Source organism: Puma concolor, chromosome D2 (assembly GCF_028749965.1).
Source record: "Puma concolor isolate L17-30 chromosome D2, mPumCon1.1.hap2, whole genome shotgun sequence".
Taxonomy (NCBI): domain Eukaryota; kingdom Metazoa; phylum Chordata; class Mammalia; order Carnivora; family Felidae; genus Puma; species Puma concolor.
The window spans coordinates 16,581,374-16,605,731 of NC_141677.1; the positions used below are offsets into that span (position 1 = coordinate 16,581,374).

General features: G+C 41.9%; 1 protein-coding gene across 3 annotated transcripts in view; it reads right to left on the reverse strand.

Moving 5' to 3' along the window:
* The window catches only part of DISC1 (DISC1 scaffold protein), a 351,679-nt gene that overhangs the window by 176,437 nt on the left and 150,884 nt on the right, over positions 1 to 24,358 (reverse strand). For all 3 annotated transcript variants that reach the window (XM_086679680.1, XM_086679681.1, XM_086679682.1), the window contains exon 10: positions 20,020 to 20,208. In XM_086679680.1, the coding sequence (XP_086535806.1) occupies positions 20,020 to 20,208 (189 nt within the window). The remainder of the gene's footprint in view (positions 1 to 20,019; positions 20,209 to 24,358) is intronic.

Below are 24,358 nucleotides of genomic sequence, written 5' to 3' on the forward strand. Positions count from 1 at the left end.
AGAACTGCGAAGTCAACGGGCTAAAAGGAAATGTATGAGCTCTTCCCAATCTATTGTTCTTATAGTCTTGATTCCAATGAACACAGCCCACCCAGGAGACAGGCCAGGAACCTGACCTTCAAGGCCAAACCCCCTTCTCGTCACCCTGCCACTCTCATCTCTAAATACCCAATAGCAAGCCCTGTTAGTTCTAACTGCTAAACATCTCTACCCTCTATCTACTCCTCACGGCCCTCACGGCCATTGTCTTGTTTCCAGCCACCTCCCCTCAACCCCTCTCCATGTTAAAGCCCCCCACTTGTCTCCCTGAAGAGGAGGGCCCTAATGCCCAGTGAGGGGGTGCCAGTCTGCAGCCAGACCCACTGTAGGCTTTGTTTTTTGTTGCTTTTGTTTCAAGGCAGCTCTGATGAAATCACCCCCTGCTTAAATCTGTTCAATGCTCTATCTTGCTCTTCTCATCATTTCCAAGCTCCTTAAATGGCACAGGAGCCCACCTGGCCCTCCCTCATTCTGAAACTTAAGCCCTCCCCACTCTTCCATCTTATTAAATAACCAGCCACACTGAACTTCCTACAGTCCCTAAAGGAAGTACATTTTTTCTTACCGCCAAGCCTTGCTCTTTCTTCTGCCTCAAATGTGCTTTCCATATTTTTCTCTGTTTTAACCTTTCCGTGCCCTAAGTCACAGCTCAGATAACATTTATTCCAGCCACCTTGCCCTGGCAATGCAAGCACCCTTGCCACAGCACTTGTCACACTGCAATGCAGCTGTCTGTTTTCTGCTGGTGCCTCCCAGCAGCTCTTACATCTCTGGGGCTGGACACAGAGTAGCCCACAGTAAAAACCAGTTGAAAGCAAGGACAGAGTGCCTGGGTGGCTCAGTCAGTTGAGCATCCGACTTTGGCTCAGGTCATGATTTCGTGGTTCGTGGGTTCAAGCCCGCGTCAGGCTCTGTGCTGACAGCACAGAGCCTGGAGCCTGCTTCAGATTCTGTGTCTCCCTCTCTCCTTCTGCCATTCCCCTGCTCTCTCTCTCTCTCTCAAAAATAAATATAAATAAACATAAAAGAAAGAAAGAAAGAAAGAAAGAAAGAAAGAAAGAAAGAAAGAACAGATTTACCATAAATTTAATGAGACATACATGTCAAGGCAACTTAACTTTATGGGTCCCTTCCAAGCCATATAACCAATTCTGATTCATAATTTTATGTGCTTTATCTTCAATAAGACCTACCTCCAAATTATAAAAGCTTCAGGGCCTACAAACCACAGATCCACTGCTGGTTACGTGAGTAAATCAGTGAGAAAATGAGGCTCACAGAAGTTAAACAACTACCCCGTCCCATGTCCCACTTCATGACATGACTATCTGGCTCTGAATTTGCATGCATCTGACCACACAGTTCACACTCTTGTCTGGTGTGTGTACTGAGAAGGTCAGCTCATCCCTCCTGGCTTCAGTTTCCTCCTTCCTGAAGGAGGATATATGCTTCATAGGCTTTCATGAGGAATAATTCACATTATATCTCTAAAAGCACCTACATAGTACTTGACACACAGATGATTCTGAACAGAGGACAGTTGGAAGAATAATACTTTGAAATACTGCACATCACAAATTCCATTCAGCTCTCCAATTCAGGATCCATCTAATTCAGCCAGAGTTTAACTAAGCCCCTACTCTATATGCAAAGCACAGACAGGGGTTAAAGGGGGATAGGGGTACAAAAGATTAAAGATCTCAAAAAGCTGTCACAGATGTTGGGGAAATAGATATTTAAACAAATAAGTATAAAATATGTAAAAAGACTTAAATTTCTTCATCTTTTTTACTGTTCCTCTTTGTTTAATATCTTGCTCTTTTCTTCTCTAAGGAGATATCTCCTACCCTCTGGTCTAAGGTTTATTAGTTAATTAACAGCTCTACTCAGCCACAGAGCTGCCTTGGGTTACAACCTGACCCATACTTAAGGAGACTAAGTTGAAGCTGTGAAGTGAACAAAAATTGAACATGATTTTCAGTAGTATTTTCACCATTAAAAAGCCCTCTGGGGAGATAGTAGTTTCTTGAAAAGAAGCCAAATTTAACTTAGCCAACAGTACAAGTTAAGGAGTTAGAGATAAAATATTCAATAGCCAACTCCCTTTCTGAGACTAAGCATTTAGGAAAGTCATTCAAAACCTTCGCCCATTTGTAAAATTTGAACCACTTGATAGGCAGAGCCACAGACACTGACCATTCAGCTGGGTAACTGGGTCACTGGGGAGCAGCCTGGACCAGAGCCCAAGAGAAGTGACTCCCACCCCCTCTCTCCAACTCCTGGAGGCATGGCGTGCAATCCTGGGGGCTTAAAGACAGACACAAACTTGGCTTTGCCTTCTGGAAGGTATGTGACCTTGGGCTGAACCCTGAAAACCATCAATGTAGTCAATAATAACAACAGTGGAGGGGCGCCTGGGTGGCGCAGTCGGTTAAGCGTCCGACTTCAGCCAGGTCACGATCTCGCGGTCTGTGAGTTCGAGCCCCGCGTCAGGCTCTGGGCGGATGGCTCGGAGCCTGGAGCCTGTTTCCGATTCTGTGCCTCCCTCTCTCTCTGCCCCTCCCCCATTCATGCTCTGTCTCTCTCTGTCCCAAAAATAAATAAAAACGTTGAAAAAAATAAAAAAAATAATAACAACAGTGGATAATATAATAGATAAAATAGTAACATCAACCTTTAGGGCTGTTGGAGGCTTAAATGAGATCAAACAGTTAATGCATGCAAGAAATGAGCTATAAATTTAAGAGTTTTTTAAACTTTTTTTTTCATGTAATGCAGTAAAATTTACTTTTTTAAAAAAGTTTATTGATTTATTTTGAGAGAGATAGTGAACATGAGCAGGGGAGGGGCAGAGGGGCAAAGAGAGAATCCCAAGCAGGCTCTGCACTGTCAGAGCAGAGCCTGATGCAGGGTTGGATCTCAGGAAGCATGCAATCATGACCTGAGCCAAAACCAAGAGTTGGGTGCTTAATCAACTGAGCCACTCACATGCCCCTACTTTTTTTTTTTTCCCCTGGTATATAGCTGTATGGGTTTTAATACCATGGATGGATTTTGTAACCAGCACCACAAACAGGATACAGAAATCCCAATACTCCCGAGGAATTCCTTCAAGCTGCCTTTTGTAGTCAGACTCTCCCCCAACTCTGCAACCCCATCCCTAGGGGTCTGCCTTTTGTACAGTGTTAAATAAATTGAGTCATGCAGGATAAAGTTTTGTATCTGTCTTCTTTGACTCAGCATAATGCATTTGAGATGCATCCAAGTTGTGCATAGTATTAAATAATTGATCTTTTTTATTGCTGAGTAGTATTCTACCATGTGGATGCACAACACCTTGCTATTTCATTCAGCCATTGAAGGACACTGGGCTTTTCCAGTTATGGGTGATTATTAATCATGGTGCCATAAACACTCACGACACATTTTTGTGCAGACATAACTATTTCTATAGGATAAATAAATATCCAGACATGGAATTGCTGGGTCACCATGGCAAGTGCAATGTTTAAGTTTATAAGAAACTGCCAAACTGTTCTGCCAGAATGACTCTACATTTATATCCCACCAGCAAGCTATGAGAAACCTAGCTGTTTCACCTTCACATCAACACTAGACATTATCAGTATTTTTTTTTTTTTTTTTTTGAGAAAGAGAGAGAACGTGAGCAGGGGAGAGGGGCACAGGGAGAGAGAGAGAGAGAGAGAGAGAGAGAGAGAGAGAGAGAATACCAAGCAGGCTCCACACCAGCATGAAGTCCGATGCAGGGCTCTATTCTACCTCCCTTGTGATGGGGTTTTGGGGTAATGGTGGGGGGGGGGGGGTCCAGAACCGACGGCCAAGAAAGAATTCTTGAAGATGTCTTTGGTGCAAAAAGGTGACTTTATTAAAGCACTGGGACAGGACCCTTGGGCAGAAAGAGCTGCACAGGGCTTGTGAAGAACGGTTGGATTTATACTATGGAGTTGGGGACATAAAGTCAAAAGAGAGGCCTCCAGAGGGACTTTGATATGCTAAAGAGGACTGCTAAGTTATCTGAGGCCTGCTATCTTCAAGCTGAGGTTGTTTTTCCCTCTAGCAAAACATTAAGACAGTGGGGAGTTCCCAGAGAAAGTTTTACTCTGTCTGCCTCAAATATCCATTAACGGGCTACAGGTTATAAGGAAATTGAATTTTACCTACCATTTCCTTCTTGCCTTTGTTCCCCGTATCACTATGGAGGGGTGATGTTGGGGTTACAGGAAACGGAGTCCACAGATTTCTGGAGATTAGGCTATTGATAAGACTGCTTTTTTCTTGTAATTTACTAAGATATTTACAAACTGATGAAGACACTCATCCTACAGGACTGTGATCTCTATCAGTTAGCCATTTGTTTTCTTTTCTTTTCTTTCCTTTGTCCTCGGGCAGCCAGGAGTGCCTGAGGAATATCACACGCATCCCACCCGGGATGGGGAGGGTGTGCTAGCTTGTATTTTGCCCTCAGCCTCCCTTATGCTCCCTCATCACTTGGATCATGACCTGAGCTGAAATCAAGTCAGATGCTCAACCAACTGAGCCACCCAGGCACCCCACATTATCAGTATTGTTTTCATCTAGCCATAATAGGCGTGCAATGTTACATTTTTAAGAGAGACACACACATTTGTATAAGATTGTACCTAATCATCTATTTTGTAAGATAAGAATGTTCAGGGGAAGTTAAGGTCACAGCACCAAGTTTCTTCAATGACTAACCACCACCTTCAGAAAACCTTGACAACTCCAGCATGGCAAAAAGACATCTCAGGGTCTGACTCTTCCCCACTTCTTCAGCCTCACGCTCTATCCTTCCCACTCTGGGACCCTTATCATTGGACCCATTATCAGACCGGATCGATAACAGTGCTAAGTGAGTTTAACTGAGTCCTTATTATAAGCCAGGGGTCCAAGCTAAGTCTGTCCCGTGTGTTACCTCATTTCATCCTCTGACAGCTCTGTGTAATCACAGAAAGGTGGTCACATTTCTGTTACAGAGGAGGAAACCAGTGCTCAGAGAGATCGGGAAACTTACCCAAAGTCACACAGCAGCTATGTGGCAGGGCTGGGGCCAGGTCCCTGGTCCCATCATGCCCCAAACGTGCCATGCGCCCCTGACCTCTAAGCCGGGCTGTCCTCCAGCCTAGAGGCCTCTGGCACCTCCACCCTCGTCCACCTACAAGCCACAGCCCCACTCTGCCTTCTCAGTGAGGCTGCCCAGGGTCTTTTCAGGGCACACTCAGCTGTCCTCCTCCCTGCTGTCTTCACCTTTGTTTATTTCACCCTCCCCACACAGTATCCTGTTTGCTGTGTATGCCTCCCTCGCCAGTCAATGACTACAAGCAAAGATCCAGACCTTTCCAGCCTTCTTTCCCTGTGCCTGGTACCTAGAAGGTGCTCAAACCCCTTGTGGTGTCGAGTGCCAGCTAAGGCCTCGGAGTGAGAGACACCGGCCAGGTCCTGCAAGAATCAGTACTGCCAGGACCTTTAAGCAAGAGCTGACTGGGACACCGGGGTGGCTCAGTGGGTTAAGCGTCCACTTCAGCTCAGGTCATGGTCCCGTGGTTCCTGAGTTCGAGCTCTGCGTCGGGCTCTGTGCTGACAGCTCAGAGCCTGGAGCCTGCTTCGGATTCTGTGTCTCCCCCTCTCTCTGCCCTCCCCCACTCATGCTGGCCCTCTCTCTCTCTCTCTCTGTCTCTCAAAAATAAAAAAAAAAATTTAAAAACCCAGGAGGTGATAGTCTTGCAAAATCCAGCCACATAAGGGCATTATATAGGAGTCAAATGTACAATAAAAAAAAAGGCCATTACACAATCTTACATGTCCTGAGACAGACTCAGACATCCACCCCCATCAGCATATACAGCATTTAAGATATAATACAAGATCACAACGGGGACACTCACCCAAGGTTAACAGCTTTAGGTCAAACAGGAAAAAAAGATGGAAGGAGACAGAAGCCCTTTTCATATTCATGCTACCACCTTCTTCCTTATTTACATAAGCATTGTGTTTTTTTTCATTTATGTGGAAGAGGACAATTAAAACTGTTTATTCCTTTCTAGCACTCTCAATTAAGAATGATCATTTTTAGGGATGCTTGGGTGGCTCAGTCAGTCAAGCATCTGACATCTGCCTGGGTCATGATCTCGCAGTTCGCAGTTCATGAGTTCGAGCCCCACGTCGGGCTCTGTGCTGACAGCTCAGAGCCTGGAGCCTGCTTCGGATTCTATATCTCCCTTTCTCTCCACCCCTCTTCTCTTCGAACTCTGTCTCCCTCTCTCTCTCTCGAAAAAGAGAAAAAAAAGAATAAAACTTTTTTTTTTAATGATCATTTTTAACAGTAAAAATAATTAAAATCAATTCATTAGCCTGGAAAGCACCTCGGGGGATGTGGACTAATTCTGTGTCTCTGGCAAATCTGACCACAAAAAACATTCCAGAAAGATGGTGTGCAGCTCAACCCCAAAGGCTTGGAGGGGGCAGCTCTCCACACTGTGCATTCTTGAATATATGTGGAATAAACAGGTTAATTTTTTACACTGAGGCATTTAATAGTATCAAATGGCAACAATCAGAGGTTTCATGGGCTATGGAATCTTCTCCAGTATTCTCCCAAGTAAGGAATTTTAAAACAATGGAGACCATGTGCTTGTGTTAATGAATCCAACATGTCCTTACTTGTCTTTCCTATCTATCGATAAATGTTTGTAATTCTAAAGACTTGAATACAGAAGTCTGGCCTGTCATAATTCAGGCAAAGAAACTTGGAGACAAAGGGAGGGAAGGAAAGTGAAGGGAGGGAGGGGCGAGGAGAGGGAGAGGGAGAGGGGAGGGGGAGGGGGAGGGGAGGGAGGAAGGAAGGAGGGGAGGAAGGAAAAAGAAAAGAGAGAGGAAGTTAGGAGGAAAGAACAGGAAGAAGGGAGGGAAGGAAGGGAGGTAGGGGGAGGGAAGGAAGGGAAGAAGGGAAGAAGGAGGGAGGGAAGAAAGGAAGAAAGAGCGAGGGAAGGAAGAAAGGAAATGAAGGGGAATTTATAGATAGAGATATATTAATATTTCAACTATGGCAACCTAATTTGCTATTCTCGAACCAGAATAAGAACCATTTTCCTCTGGCATCAGCTCCTGAGACCCTCCCCTCCATGAATCACCTGTTTCAATGCTAACATAGATTTATCCCTCTATAAGCTCCATAGGAAACCTATTACCCTGATTCATGGCCACCTCCTCATCTTCTCCCTAGTCTGTCATCAAAGTCCAGATGTGGAGAATTAAATACAATACTGCTCCCATACTTTAATGCCGATAAATAATTTTTTTTTAATAAGGCAGAAAAAAGATCAGAAACAAACCAGTATCTTAATGTCAAATTTCTCTAATGTTTTAGAGGCCCCATCACATCGTGCTTAATGGAAGTGGCAGGGAGGGCGGGGGGAAGCCTCATATAATTTAGTCATTGAGAACACAGAGAATTTGCTTTGGAAGTCTCAATTTCTATGTCCAGCCAAAGACTAGCATGTTCCACGTTTGGTACTTAGATGCAAACAGCTACACTTTGGGATAAGAAGAATCATGTCTTCCCCTTGTATTTGCACACAAGTGTCCTCATACGTCTCACGCTGACAGCCATGAGCTGCTTTATATATCTAACAGAACCTGGCAAGACAAAATGACCTTTCTAATTGTCATTATGAGAAGCACAATGGCAAGTAACTTTGAAACATATGGTAAACTTCATTATGCTAAAATAGAATAGCTTCTACTTTGGGGCTCATGATGAATATTAATGTCAGGGCTCCTGAGAAAAAATGTGCTCTAAATTTTATATTGTATAAAACCCTTTCAAGACCAAAGACAGTATTTATTTATAGTCTTCAGGCTTCTGCATAGATGCTATTAAATATTCCATTAAACATGGCAAAACCAAATGAATAATCACAGAACATTAAGAGAGGGATAATGATCACCTTCACAGTTTTAGGCCAAGATCCAAGCAGGGTGAGAACAAGAGGGCTTTGATTTTAAACATGGGCTCAAGGAGGACACGGAATGTACACACAGGAGAGTCAGTGCATTCGGCGGTGAGAGGGCATCCCGACACAGATGTCATAGGGATCCACTCCTGGGGAGATGGTGGGGAGGCTGTATATACTTCACTCAGAGCACACAGAGATCGTGGGCAGTTCGGAGGGTCCGAGGGAGCTGGCAGGGTGTAGCTTAGAAGGAATGTAGGGAGTGGGCGCATGGTGGATACAGGCATTCTGGAGGTGTTGGAAGGAAACCAGAGAAGCATGTGGAAGCCGAGGCGGGGCAGCAGAAAGCCGCGGGAAGACGCGGCAGTCTGAGTGGTGGGAGAAGTCTGATGCCCAACAGCTGCAACAGGCAAGAAGGTGCCTTCATGAAGCCCGAATCATAGTACTTTATGATGATTCCACATCATGCACCGAAAGGGATCTTCGACTTAGCGCCCAGCGCTGCTCCTTGTGGAGAGAAGGAGAGGGAGCCGTGGCAAACCCAACAGCCCTCTACGAAAAGCTGGTGACAATTTAAAAGGTCACCCCTTCTGGCATTCTTCCAAGACAGGGATGTCCTTTTCCTATCATATTCTTCAGCACTCTCCCTCAAACTGCTGCTTCAGAGGCCACACACACACACACACACACATTATAAATAGACACCCTCCTTCCGTCTATGAAATAACAGCATGCTTTCGAAGAAAAAATTCCGACAGGCAGGAGCTGTTTTTCTAATGGACCTATTCGAGAAAACGAGAAAATTAAAAAAAAAAAAAAAAAAAAAGCCAAAGACAGCGAGGCACTAAACACGAGCTGCGTCATGCAGAAGGATGTAGGCAGTGGGTAGAGAGCCGCACACCTCTCCCGGCTGCTGCATTTTCATGGATGTGCACACGAAAAACAATTCCTTCCCTAGATTTATTGTAAACAGTGAAGCCAGTTCATTATGGCCCCCAAATGCGGGACTTCCCAAGATGTCACATTTGTTTGAAAGGCCAGGCCCAATGAATATTAATGCACAGAGTGGAGACAGCACGCTTTTCCTGGGGAAGACCTGTCTATGCCACTGTTTGTTACATTATTTGCACCCTGATGCCTTAAGAAGTTTCAGAATTTATTCTAAACTGCCATCTCAGCTTGTTATCATTGTTTACAAAAATGTCTTTTCTTGGTCTGTTACTAATTATGGTAAGGGGTTAATTTCACACACATGCACATACACAAAGGAAAAAAAATTAGAATAACCATATTCTATAAAGATGAGGAAATCATCAAGTTCCCTTCCCCTCCCCATCCCCCCAAACAGGCAAACACATGGACAATAAACTATAAAGAAAAATTACAAAGGCCCAAAAAGAAGTGAGTTCAGCCTTGCAGCTGGTCAAATAAATGCAAAAAGAAGGCATGAACTAAATACTATCTAATTATTGTTATACTAATAACCTTTAAGAAATAACACCCAGGATGGGAACGGATAGGATGGGAACATCGATTACACTGGTGTAATTCTTCTGAAAGTCAATTTGCAGCATGTAACACATACCATGAGGATGATTATGCTCGTTGGTCCAGTAATGCCGATCTGGCACTTTATCTTTAGAAAAGAACTCATAAAAATGATCATGAAACACATCAAAATAAGGGATGATTAAGCAAATCATGGTATACTGAGTCTTGGAATGCTATAGAGATCACAAATAATAAACTGGAATGCTATGTAACAACAGGGAAATGTAAGTGTGTGATGAGGAGGATGGCTCTGGGGCCAGAAGGTCTGAGTCCCATTCTAGCTCTTTGCTTCCCATCTACAACTCCCTGAGCTCACTGAGCCTCAGTGTCCACATCTGCAGAATGGGAATGACAAATTTATCGCAACATACAGGTGCGAGGCTTGAGTGATATAACGCTTTCATTATTGCCATATAAGGCTAAGGGCAGGGAGAGGACACACAGTGCAAAAAGTATGCATGTGCCCTAGGCACTGGGGGTGGGGGGGTGGCAGTTGGGAGGTGGGGAGGGGAGGGACACTAAAAATGACACCAGGAGCTCTGTTACAGAAGTTGTATGTATAATGGACATTTTTTGTTCAGCTTTGAAAATGTGCTTTATTTATGCTATTTTGTGGCATAAATTTTTTTTTAAAATTTAAGCCACTAGAGTAACCCCAGGACTCTGATAAGCTTGAACTTCAGAGGATTCTTGTATAATGCATAGAGGAAATGACTTTGCCTCCAAAGTTTGAGGTGTTCCTAGGAAACTGCAGACGACTAAGGAATTTCAGCATTTGGTGACCTTCTCAGGGCAGACATGGAATTTGGTATTCAGCCCCTGCTGTTCCTCAGTCTCTGGGGGGAAAAATGGGGTTGGGCGAAAGGCAGACTTTTGCCAAATTCTAGTGCTCTGTCTTGCTAATACAACTGGGACATGTGGACCAAAGTCAAACGCTGGGTCACACAGAGTTAAAAAGAAGCCTCAACACTACAGTCACCTTGTCTGAGCAAGACCAAGCTTCCTTTCATTAAGCACACCCTGAAATCACAGTATATTTGCATTCGGTTCTTTCTTAGGGAAAGGTAGTATAATATCTGGGGATCCATGAAGTATAAAGCAGCCACAGTAACACATACAAAAAAAGAGAGACATTCAAAATAGGCTAAAATAACCAGAAGTTTAACATCATTTTGGTAAATAAAAGGAGAATTACAAAGCTCGGTTATAATTAAATCTAAAAGCAAAGTATGCTATCAGTTGCTAATGAGTTATCAAGACTTTGGAAAGTATAACATCAAGACAAAAATACCATCACATTATAACTATGTGAGCGTGCAAAATACAAGCATAGCTGGTTTATAAATTTTTGATGATGTCAAGTCAGTATGTCTTTAAGCAACTCTTGATGGTTTCTGTCACTCTATAAATATTAAATTTCAGTGCATCAGTTTAGGATTGCCCACCCCTATGGTGATCCAACTCTCCCCAGTTGTGTAAAAATCTGGAGGGAAAGTGGATGGGACACGATGGCTACCCCCCAAATGCAAAAGTGTGGTGGGCCCAGGGCCGCAAAAATTGGTGCAGCAAAACAGGGAAGGAAAACATTTATCGGCACATCTTTTCTCCTTTACGAGAGCTAAGAAAACCTGAAAAATCAAAGTGACAACAAAGAATGGCCTCTCAAGTATTGTCTCTCTTGGGTTGCTAAATATGTGGCAGTTTCAAAGAAAAGGAAGCACCCAAGGGAAATGGCAGGAGGCCCTAACTCAGGGCAACGTCCACGAGGAAAACATGATATTTCGTACAAAATTAATAACTGAAAAAAACTGTGACAGCACAAAAGATATCACAGCACCAACAGCACTGAATTCTGGGAAACCTCACAAGATTGGATTCAGTGAAAACAACCAGTCTTAGTTCCTCAAAGCCCTGAATTGTAGAATATTTTAAATGTTTTATTTAAAGTTTAGAAACTCACTCCAAGAAGCTTAAAAAGAGGACTATCACATTCTGCAAGTTGAATTCCGTGTAGTCAGTAGGATGACCCATTCGTCAATTCGTAGACAAGCTGGGCTTGTGATACCAGAACCTCTGGAGAGTATGCCGACCTACTTGTTAATGCCCGTACTTATAAGAACACAAAGGAAAACACTGGCATCTAAGGAGTTTAGAATAGGAAACATAACTATCCACAGGTCTTTGAAAAAATATCAAACAGCGGTTTGAAGTTAACAAATATGCATCCAATTAAATTGTTACAGTTCAACTTTTTTTTCCAATCAGCTGTGGTATGCTAGGTTCCTTTTAGTCACCCTTCGACAACAAAGGCTTTGGTTGTAATACAAAATATGTTGTTTTCATAACAATGATAAGCTACAGAACCTCCTATCAAGTGAAATGATCCATCTGGTGTCAGGGAAGTTGCAGATATCATCATTTCAGGAATGAAATACAGAGAACATACATAGAAATTTCAAAAGTGGGGAAAAAAAATCTTTTCAGGGCACTCAACATTACCAAGAGATGACTTTTAGACTTTGTTCTTAATAGTTATGACTGTGAGTGTAGCATTTAGGTAGAGCAGTGAGGTTGAGGGACGCATAGAGAAGCTCGTGCTGGAAATCAAGTTCATGAAGAATATAAACCAACATAAAAAAAACAAATACACACACACACACAAACAAATAAACATAAAACTGCAGACAAAAAATTCAAATCCTGGCCCCTACCCTTCATGTTCCTGTGCCTCTGGACAAGGCTCTGACCCACCCTAAGCCTCAGCGTCTTCAACTATAAAATGGAGACTAGACTGAGGCCGGCCACACACTGTCCAGAGAATTAGGCAGCTAAATATGTGTCAAGACTTGGCTCAGTTGCCTGGCACAGAGTAAGGGCTTAAAGAACAAAATGAAAAGTAATCCACATTTATTAGTGAAGAGAAACTGACAACATCCAGGGGACCACTCCTTCCTTTGAAAGAACACAGTAAATCCATAATAGCTATAGTTAATCTGTGCACACAGCAAGGGGTCCAATAAATACATGCTGAAGATAGACAACAAAGAGCCAAGGAAGAAGAAATCTTAAGAGAACTCAATTTTACACCTGTAAGCATCTATATAAAAGGTAATATGAACCCCTTTACGAATCCCTTAGAATGGAGTCCTACTAATTCTAACTAAGTTCTAGCATCATAATAATAACAATCTGTTTTCAAATCGTAACCTAATGCTGAAGTTGTTCAGTTAACTGAGGGTGGCACCACTCCCACCTGCGGACATTTAAAAACGAGAGTGGGGGGAAGAGTTTGCACAGAAGACACCAGACAGGAAGCAGGAAGCACTCTGCAGGACATGACAGGTCTCATGCAACAGATCACCCCTCAACCACACCACACCACACCCAAACCGCAGCCAACGGACTCTCCTCTAGGAATCATGGCGCTCCACCTACTCCCCATTCTGAGCTTAATCTTCAGGAGGGAGTGTAGGAGCAGGAGTGTAGGAGCATGTGCACACACACCAATGTCATCGAAAGCCCAGAATCCACATGAAATTGAGAAAGACTAGGAAAGACGCTATTGCCAAGAGCAATCCACCAGATGCTTCAGCGTCACGCACACCCACCCTATTACGGAGAATCCCGTTCCCACTCCAAACAAAGTAGCAAATCAAAAAACTGCCTCTTGCAATTGGGTGTGAAATACAATTAAATTCATCACTGCATTCCCACCCAGGGGATATGTGACCGAAGTATTGGGAAGGGAGTGTAGATAACAAACAGGGACGCAGGTGCAAAAGTAACAAGTGAGGACTTCTAAAAAATTACGTAGAAATAGGAGAAGATCAGAAAGAGTGGAGAGCAAGGGAAAAAATGAACAAAGTATGGATGCGATCATGGGAATGCTAGATCAGAAGGGACTAGAGTACATGGGGACTTTAGTGGCCTCAGGGACTGCAGGATTCACTCTGGACCACAAGGGCCTACCACAGTGCCTGGCATACGTAAGTGCTCAATAAATGCTTACTGAAATGACGCATGGATAGATGAAAACACTGGCATACGTGAAGGAACTGAGAGGCAGAGATCAGCCAAAAATCAGTCATTCATCAAACCTCATGTTGTGATGCCTCTCTATGCCAAGTGTTGCACAGATGATTAGCCAACAACAGAAGCGAGATTAAACTGAGGCCTCCTACATCCTAACACAGGCTTTTTACACTGTGGTGTAGAGGCCTCCCAAAAGAATTATCACAATTTTTTGATAAAAGAGGAAAGAAGTTCATTGCAAATTTCAACCAGAGAAATTCACAGGCAAAAGTGGAATACCAACAGAGATGCAATGATAGAAGTAGATAAGGAAAAAAAAAAGGAGAGAAATTTAAAATGCAAATATGTATTTAACTGCGATCCTGATAAAATAATAATTTTATTAATAAGATTAATCAACAATAAACAATTAAAAATGTAAAATTTCATCCCGTGGAAAAAAAACAGACAAAAAAAAGATGATGAAATTTTTTAAAAGAAGCTTTTCTCCCTAAGTTCATATTCTCTATGTTTTAAAACCTAAATAAAGATTTCTGATTTACAAATGCAAACACAGACTGAATATTCCCCACATAACAATCTCAGTTCCTCCACATACAGACCCTGCAGCCCATATCTGATTCCAAGACAAACAGCTTGGTCCTCAGTTATTAAAAGCTTGATCACTGTCCCGGCCTCAAGAGAGTAAAGCTGTCTACTGTGCAGACCTTCATCAAAGCTCAGAGGGAAGAAGTGACATTTGGTGAGTTTACAGAATATGATCTCTGGCCACTCTTCTAGGTTCGAAGTCTCATGTTTGAATCATGTCAGATCACTGAAAGTTTCCATACTTAAACATAATTAGCCTGAGCCCTTCCTAATTCACTCCCATGGAATTATTATAATTTAACATGTTTCTTAAAATTTGGGAGATCTTAGAATGGTTCCTTTAAGGATTTGCTGAAACATTGGATCAAAATTTTTGTGGAGAAACATGTACACACCCACAGATCTAAGATATGTGTCTATTTCAGTCTATCCGTGAAGTCTTCCTTTGAAGGCATCCCCTGTGGTTTTTTTCCAGGAGTGGCTGATAACAGCCACATGAAGAATGCTTTTGCATTTGTTATGAATCTGTTCGTGAGGACTTTTCAGTTTGCTCTCCAAAAAATAGCCTTTAAGAATTTAACACCACTCTGCATTCCTGAAAACCTTGTGATTCAAGCTGCTTTTGAGGAAGATAGATAGATGACTCTTCAATTGTCTTTTTTGCTCTGGCTCCTAGGAAGCTCCTTATCACATCATATTCTCAACCAGAATAATTAACACTTGTCATTGGATTTTCTTCCATCTCAACTTTCAAATTCTATTTTTTTTGTTGTTGTGTTGTTTATACTTCCATTATTTGTACATTTTCCAATTCTCCATTTCCTCCCCATACAGACACACGCCCAAAAGGCATGCAAATTCAATTCTTCCGTTCTATTTTTTCTTGAAAGTTTCTTCTAAATACATGGGATAAATGTGGAGAGAGAATTACTGCCTATTTATGCAGAACTTGTAAAGCACAGGATCTCTAAACTGAAAGTCTTTTCTTACTAGGTGTGAGGTGACTTCTAAAAGAAGCTTCACTTGTGGACTTCAAAGTTTAAGGAACAAGTATCTCACTAGAGAATGTCACACTTCCTTTCATCAGCTATTTCAAGGTCAAAAATCATGAGGCAGTCCAAAAATCAGGGCAGGACCATGTCAGCATGGACACAGGACCTTCCTAATCTAACGCAAAAGGTAGGTACAGTGGTCTTCCCTTATCCACAGAAGATGCATTCCAAGACCCCCAGGGGATGCCTGAAACCATGGAGAGTACTGAACCCTATGTACACTATGTTTTTTAGTATAAATACATACCTATGATAAACTTTAATTTACAAATTAGGTACATTAAGGGGCGCCTGGGTGGCTCAGTCAGTTGAGCGTCCAACTCTTGGCCTTGGCTCAGGTCATGATCTCACAGTTTGTGGGATCAAGCCCCGTGTCAGGCTCCTTGCTTTCAGCTTGGGATTCTCTCTTCTTCTCTCTTTGCCCCTCCCTAGTTCGCATGCACACTCTCTCTCTCTCTCAAAACAAATAAATAAACATTAAAAAAAAAAAACAAATTAGGCATGTAAGTAATGAACAACAATAACTAATAATAAAATAGATCAATTATAATGATATATTGTAATAAAAGTTTTGTGAATGTGGTTTCACTCTTTCTTTCAAAACATCTTGTTATCCTGCACTCATCCTTCTTGTGCCGATGTGAAATGATAAAATGCCTACATGATAAGATAAAGTCGGGGAGTGATGTAGGTGTGGTGATGTAGGGTTAGGCTACTACTGATCTTAAATTTTTTTTTTTCAACGTTTTTATTTTATTTTTGGGACAGAGAGAGACAGAGCATGAATGGGGGAGGGGCAGAGAGAGAGGGAGACACAGATCGGAAACAGGCTCCAGGCTCTGAGCCATCAGCCCAGAGCCCGACGCGGGGCTCGAACCCACGGACCGCGAGATCGTGACCTGGCTGAAGCCGGAGGCTTAACCGACTGCGCCACCCAGGCGCCCCTAGGCTACTACTGATCTTTTGATGATTCGTCAGAAGAAGGATCATCTTTGTCCTGACTCGGGTCGACTGTGGGTAACGGAAACACTGGAAAACGAAACTGCAGATAAGGGGGATCTCCTGTAGCAGCCCCAAACCATAACTGAAAAATTGACTGCACTCCAACTTTATTACACTTAAAAAACTGCTCCTTCTCCGCCCTCCATTTGTGCTTATTCATTGAAAGGCAAATGAGTTAAAGCTGAACAGAGCCAGCCATCACTGCCAGTAAAAACGAAATCCTGCCATTTGATACTCGCACAGAAAACTCCTTTACGTACTTTACGGACCCTCTACACGAATTCCTGACAGCTCAGTGGGCCACAGATCCTGCCAGATTTTTGAGCTACATCTTTTCCATTCAGGCAGCTGGCATAAAATGGGAAAATTCATTAACATGCTAATGATGTCCTATTTAAAATTCTAGCCCTGATTATTCTGTGATTAAATCTCTCCCCTTGACGTCTGCTTCCTTTATATCTGAGTTATAGTGTGAAATCAACAATATTAATAAAGTACAATACAGATTACCAAGTTATACACAAGGGATGGAAAAAGTTATATAAATCTCATGGTTGTCTTTTTTCTGAAAAGCAGGTGTGGCAAACTAAAGAAGTTACTGATTTTTTTGTCCTACCCTCCTTAAAAAAAACAAAACATTAAAATCCATAAAAATTAAAGGTTTATAGCTAATCTCCATAAGTATTCAGGGGCTGAAAGATAGATTTAGCTTTCCATTCTATTTCACTGTAAAGTTGCTCAGAATTCAAACGTGTTCTCCCGAAGTCTTAAGAACAGCTGATAGAGGTTAAAACACACAGCCTTTGCATCTCTTCACAGAGACTATGTGTCACCGAGACAAAGTCAATGGATTCAGTGATGATTTCTGTCTCTCTTTGTCTTTTGAGGACTCTGGCACATTTCAGTACTTTTTCATCATCTTGTTCTGTCTGCTGACACCCCCATCTGAAAATCCCACTCAGACAACTCAAGCATCTTCCATGAAAGACAAACTTACCTCTGTGCTCACTAAATTAGAATGAATTTTAAGAATTAAAAAAAAAAAAAAAAAAAAAAAAAAGAAGACCCAAGGTCTGGGTCTGTAATTCAAAGTAAAGGAGTAAAGGAATAAAAGAAATAAAGGTATGTTTCATTTTAACATCTGGCCCGTGTAAATGACCAAAATTTATGGCACATTTACTATTTTCAAAGACACCACCCTGGATACTGAGACAATACAAATGAAACTAATCACAGTGCTTTTCTTTGATCTCAGTCTAGCCAGAGACATAGATGTAATAATATCGTAACTGATCAGCAAAGCACTTTCCATCAATAAGAGTTTCTCTGTATGAGACAGAATACCAATTGTTCCCTAAAACTGCAAATCTCAGGGTGCCTGGGTGGCTTAGTCGGCTAAGCATCCAACTCTTGATTTGGGTTCAGGTCATGATCTCATGGTCATGAAATCCAGTCCCATGTCGGACTCTGCTCTGGGCATGGAGACTGCTTGAGATTTTCTCTGTCCCTCTCCCCCTCTCCCCCTCTCCCCCTCCCCTGCTTCACTCTCCCTCTCTCTTTCCCTTAAAACAAAAGAAAACGAAACAAAACACGAAACCAAACAAAACTCTCCATTTGCTATAGAAACAGAACCCCTGGCTGGCCTTGGACATGTGTGTGTGTGTCAGCCATCTTGGACCACACATCCTGGGTGTGGATGGACAGAATAGAAGAGCCTGGGTCCCTGACCATCATGGAGTTGCTCATCGGTATCCGAATTGACTTTTTCCCGGGTGCCACTATAGCTAGAAATCAAAATCTGCTTTAAGAATTCTAGGGGTGCCTGGGTGGCGCAGTCGGTTAAGCGTCCGGCTTCAGCCAGGTCACGATCTCGCGGTCCGTGAGTTCGAGCCCCGCGTCAGGCTCTGGGCTGATGGCTTGGAGCCTGGAGCCTGCTTCCGATTCTGTGTCTCCCTCTCTCTCTGACCCTCCCCCGTTCATGCTCTGTCTCTCTCTGTCCCAAAAATAAATAAAAACGTTGAAAAAAAAATTTTTTTTAAATAAAAATAAAAAAAAAATAAAAAAAGAATTCTACATATTGCCCATTTCTTAAATAGTCTTATTTTAAAATATTTTATCTAAGGATAAAAAAGTCAGCTCACAGTACATACACACATGTGCATACTGGCCCTCTGTATTTGCTCTATATTTAAAGCTCTACTTTTAGAGCTCCCTCTAAATTTTAACTCTCAAAAGCCAACAAAAGACAGAAAATGGACTTTGGCCTAGTTTTATTGCATTTCAATGGATAAAAGCTTCAATCTACTATGGAATTTATGATTTATTTATTTATCTGTCTCCCATTACTCTTACTGACCCAAGATTATTAATTTGGTTGACCCAATAGCCAGGTCACCTCAGATTGGTTAAAACTTAGCTTCAGTCTAAAGCACAGGGAAAAGGATAGCTGATCCAGCAAAATCCAACCCTAAAACATAAAGAACACCTTCACAACAGTAACAGTAACAAGTAACAGTAACGGTAACTGAGCCCAATGAGGGGCTTAAAGGCATGAACCAGGAGATCATGACCTGAGCCAAAGTTGGAAACTTAACTACTGACTGAGCCACTCAGGAGGCCCCTTTATTCAGTCTTAAGCACAAGTCTTCATTTACTTCAATCTGTGGAGTATTTTCAAATAGCCATATTTCAAATGTGGCTACCTAACATCCCCATTCTTTTCTTATTTCTTTTTAAATAAGCATACTTTGTAAATATAGCTATTTATTAGTAGATAGGTCTTTCATTTTTCTAGTGAACAACATTTATTTAGGGACCATGATATACTATGTATGACCTCTGGCCTCCAGCAACCTTTACTCCCTAGAAGAAATGCAAGGGCAGTCTCACACATACACACATACACACACACACACACACACACCCTCAAAATCTTTAGAAGTTGCTTCATTTAATCTGCATGACTTCATCAGCCTTTGAACTAGATATTATTCTCCTCATTTTACCAGTGAAAAAACAGGTTCTAGCGTCTAACATATTTTAAATCTGAATTTATTTTTCGTGATTTCATTCTTCCGATTAGAAACTGAACCACTGTAAATTCTTTACATGTTTTTTAAAGAAATAAGTTTTCACTTTTTCACTTCATCAATTTGGACTGAACCAGCATCTTCTGAGACCATCCCTCAGGGAACCAACCTCAAGGTGACCTCAGTTGCTCTTAACAACCGGAACAGGAAAAGAACACAAGCAAAGAACACAGTAACTCCTCTGACAGGCAGACACTTCAGCTAGGGCAGCACTGGCCTCTTCTACATCATTCTTCCTGAGGAAAGAAGCTCTCAGAAAACCTCACACATAGAAGAGCCACTTCATGGTCTTTATTCGGTTTTCTGAGTCAGCCTGCTTTCGTCTCTGATTGTGCAAGCCAGAAGACTGAGCCAAGGAACAAAAGGAACATAATTGTCAAACAGAAAATTCTCAAGACCTGTGCCAAGGGAGGGATTGCTCTAAATAATCACAAGGCCATTAGCAAATTCGGGGGGGGGGGGAGGGGGTGAGACAGAAAAAGAAAAGACATCGCCTGCTAATAGCAAAACAAAAGTGAGAAGTAATTCTATCCCATTCGCCAAGGCTCCTGCCAAATAGATCCTCCAGGAAAAGTGTCGTGTGCTCCAGGACCCCCTTCACGGGGATGGTCACACTACCACCACACAATACAATTGGTACCGTAGATATTTCACCAGGCGGCAGTGACTACTTACCGTGGGCAGTTTCCCCCTGGTCCAGCTCCTTTCTCAGTCTGCTGTAGTCTTCCTTCACACTTCCCAGCTTCTGGACATTCCTGGAGCTCAGCAGCAGCAGTTTGTCGAGGAGTCTCTCCAGCCCTTCCCTCTCTGATGTTAGTGATCTCATCTCCTCCGTGAGCTCCTTGGCTGTACAGAAATGGTTTCCTGCAGCACATTGCAAGAGAGAAGGAGGGAAAACAAGTTTTACAGCATCCCCACATGTGGAAGATTTAGCAACAGCTAAGGCGCACCAACGGTACGGAGAAAGAGGGCTGAGCTTTGCAACTGCATCCAACTGCATGAATGGTCTTCCGTGGAGGAGTCCGGGAAAACACTGACTATCCTCCTTCTGCTAGGAAAACCCCCAGTCTCTTTATCGCCTTATTCTCGTTTTGTCTGCTGTAAACGTTCCATTGACCAATTCGTGTCCCTGTGAAACACAATGACACAAAAGTGTCTGAGTGAAATCCAGGGAAGCCACATGCTATCATGCCATTCAAATATCCAAATGTCAAAGAGAAATGGAAAGGGACGAGCCGTTGGAGTCAGCCTAGACCTCAATTCAAATCGTATTCCTCCTGTCACCCAACCTGCATGACCTTGAGCAAAGAAAGAGGCATGTGCAATTTCAGGGCAAACTTCTTATAAAATCTGATTGTACTAACACCTGCATCACAGGTGGCTTCAAGAATAAACATGAAATTCTGTAAAGCACTAAGTAAAATATATCACACACTGAATTTAGCAAGATTGCGGGATACAAGGGCAATATACAAAAGCAATTGCATTTCTAAGCATCAGCAGCAAGTGGTCTATGAATTTTTATAGAATGCCATTTACAAGATTTTAACACTCAAAATACTTAGGGATAAATTTAAAGAAACATGTGGAAGACCTCCACACAGAAAACCATTTTTAAAACTCCTGAAAGAGGGGCGCCTGGGTGGCTCAGTCGGTTAAGCGTCCGACTTCAGCTCAGGTCACAATCTCGCGGTCTGTGAGTTCAAGCCCCGCGTCGGGCTCTGGGCTGATGGCTCAGACCCTGGAGCCTGCTTCCGATTCTGTGTCTCCCTCTCTCTCTGACCCTCCCCCGTTCATGCTCTGTCTCTCTCTGTCTCAAAAATAAATAAACGTTAAAAAAAAATTTTTTTTTAAATAAAACTCCTGAAAGAATAATTAAAGAAGACTTAAAGGAATCAGAAAAATAGAAACTATATATACATATATTGGAAAATTGAGTATTTTTAACATTTCTACTTTCCTCAAATTCATCTATTCATTCGATACAATTCCAGTCAAAATCTCATAATGGTCTTTTGTAGCAGTGACAAGCTTATTCTAAAACATAAAGGAAAATGCAAAGGCCCGGATCAGCCAAAAAAAAATCCTTGAAGTAGAACGAAGAGGAGATGTATTACTTGATTTCAAAATAATGCTGAAGCTACAGCTCACGACCGTATAACATTGGCATATAGATAAATAGATAGACAAACAGATCAATGGAATAGAATAGTCCAGAAGTAGACCTCACACAGTCAACTGACTTTCAACAAAGCGCCAGAGTAAGTCAATGAGGAAAAGAGTACAATGGACCCCTGAACAACACAGGTTTAAAACATGTAGATCCAGGTACACATGGATTTTTTTTTTATAAATACAGTAGAGTACTGCAAATATATTTTCTCTTTCCTGTGATTTTCTTAATAACATTTAACATTTTCTTTTCTCGGGGCGCCTGGGTGGCTCAGGTCATGATCTTGCAGCTTGTGGGTTCGAGCCCCGCATCAGGCTCTGTGCTGACAGCTCAGAGCCTGGAAACTGTTTCAGATTCTGTGTCTCCCTCTCTCTCTCTGCCCCTCCCCTGCTCATGTTCTGTCTCTCTCTCAAAAATAAATGAACATTAAAAAAATTTTTTTACATAACATTTTCTTTAGTTTACTTGATTATACGAATACAGTATGTAATACCTATTGCATAAAAAATATGTGTTAATCAACTGTTTATGTTTATTGGTAAGGCTTCCAGTCAACAGTAGGGTACCAGCAGTTACATTTTTTTGGGGAGTCAAGAGTTATACTCTGACTGCGTGGGGGGGCCGGCACCCCTAACCTCCACATCGTTCAAGGGTCAACTGTATTGCCAACAAATAGCAATAGGACAACTAGCTAGCGAGATGGAGAAATATGAACCTTGATCCATAGTTCAAATCATACACAAAATTTCATTAGAGACAGATCACAGAGCTACCTGTAGCAGCAAAAACTATAAAGCTTCTAGAAGAAAATACAGAATACCTTTCTGACCTTGGAATAAGCAAAACTTTGGTTAGGACCCAGAAAACACTACCTATAAAAAAAATAGGTAAGTGGACTTCATCACAATGATAAAACCTTTACTCATAAAAAATACCATTAAGAAAATGAATAGGCAAGCTACAGACAAGGAGAATATATTTGCAATACGTCTATCTGACGAAGGAGTGGAATCCTACAACTCAGTAATTAAAACACAAATGGCCCCATGGAAAAACAGGCAACTGACTTTACAGGGTGAGATATGCAAAGGGCTGGTGATCCTATGACAACATGTCGGTGTCTCTTAGTCAACAGAAAAATACAAATTCATGCCACTGCAAAACCATTCCAATAGCTCAAGTGAATGACAGCAAAGCCCAAGGTTATGGACTCCTGTGCATAATGGGAGGGTCAATGGCACAACCACCTTGTGGAGACTTCTGTCCATGTCTCATAAAGTTAAAAACACACCTACCCCTGGACCCAAACATTCTACTTCCAGGTATTTACCCAGGAGAAACGAAAACGTGTAACCAAAAATAGTTGTACTCAAAAGCTCATCGTGGCTTCACCTGTGGTAGCCCAAATGAAACAAACTAAATACCCATCAAGGCGAGAAAAGCAGATGCAGAGGCACATCTACACAACGGAAGACAGCTCCACCACAAAAAGGCACAAGGGCCTCATACACATGGTGATGTAGGAATCTCTCAAAAAAGAAGAAAGAAAGAAAGAAAGAAAGAAAGAAAGAAAGAAAGAAAGAAAGAAAGAAAGAAAGAAAGAAAGAAAAAAGGTGCAAAAGACTGCATATCACATGATTCCATTAAGTTCTAGCACAGGCAAAGCTGATCCATGGTGAAAGATATCAAAACAGAGGCTGTCTGGGGAAGGAACACAAAGGTGGCTTTTCTGGAGTGATAAAAATATCTGCATAGGGCTGCAGATAACAGGTGTCAAAATTTCTATAATGGGGCACTGAAGATCTGTGCATTTCACTGAATATAAATCATACCTCAATAAAAAAGGAAAAATATATTAGGGAAAATTTTAACATGAAACTTACACTATCAATTAAGAAGCATATCCCATTAACGAGCCCTCTGTAAATAATAGTTATTGCTACCAGAGGGCTCCGTGATGCTTCCACAATAAAAGCTACAAGCCTTTTCTCCTCAATCTCTTACCACATCCCTATGAAGGAAGTTAGGTCCTATGTTATCTATTCTGAAATGCACGCTTTGGTTTTCACATGTTAACATCTCTGAAGTGGTGATGCCTCTTACAGTTGCTATCAGGCAGGAGGTAGTCTGGATGAAGCTGTTACTGGGTGACTGTCTTTCTTGGTGGCCTAGAGGACCATCTGCAATCCCCTGGTGTCTCAAAGTACAAACCTTTTAAGGATCATTTGGGACCTGGCTGTTGCCATCTATTGTAACGGATCTGTAAGATCAGGAAAGCACCAACACTTAAAACTTCAAGAATGGTGTTGCAGCTTGGCAGAAACCTATAGAACCCCACAGAAACGGTAGTTTATTCTTAGGGGATAAAGACTTCCATCACCAATAGTTTCACTGCTGCAGAGGATGAGAACGTGTGAAATAACCTGAGCTCCAACCACTTGGAATTGAAATGTGTTTCTGAACACTCAGACTCTGAACATGAAGACATTTTAGGAACACCCTAAGTGATTAATTTTCCTCTTGGAAGAGTGATACGTGACTTTTCAAAAGCCTAAATACATCTAGAAGAACTATTTTAATATGTATAAAATAAAAATTCGAAGCTATAGAAAGCATATCATTGTTTAGTTGACAGTGATTTTTCTTTCGTAGTAGTGTATAAAATAACAGTGCATTTTATGTTCACTGAAATACAAGTTGTTATCTCTGCTTAACAATCAGGAAAGCTGAAATCTAACGAAAAAAAATATCTTGCTGAGGTTACCTAGCAATCAAATGGAGGGCAGGTTTCCAACTCAAACATAACTCCAGAACCCTTCTTCGGTACTATAAACTATGCTG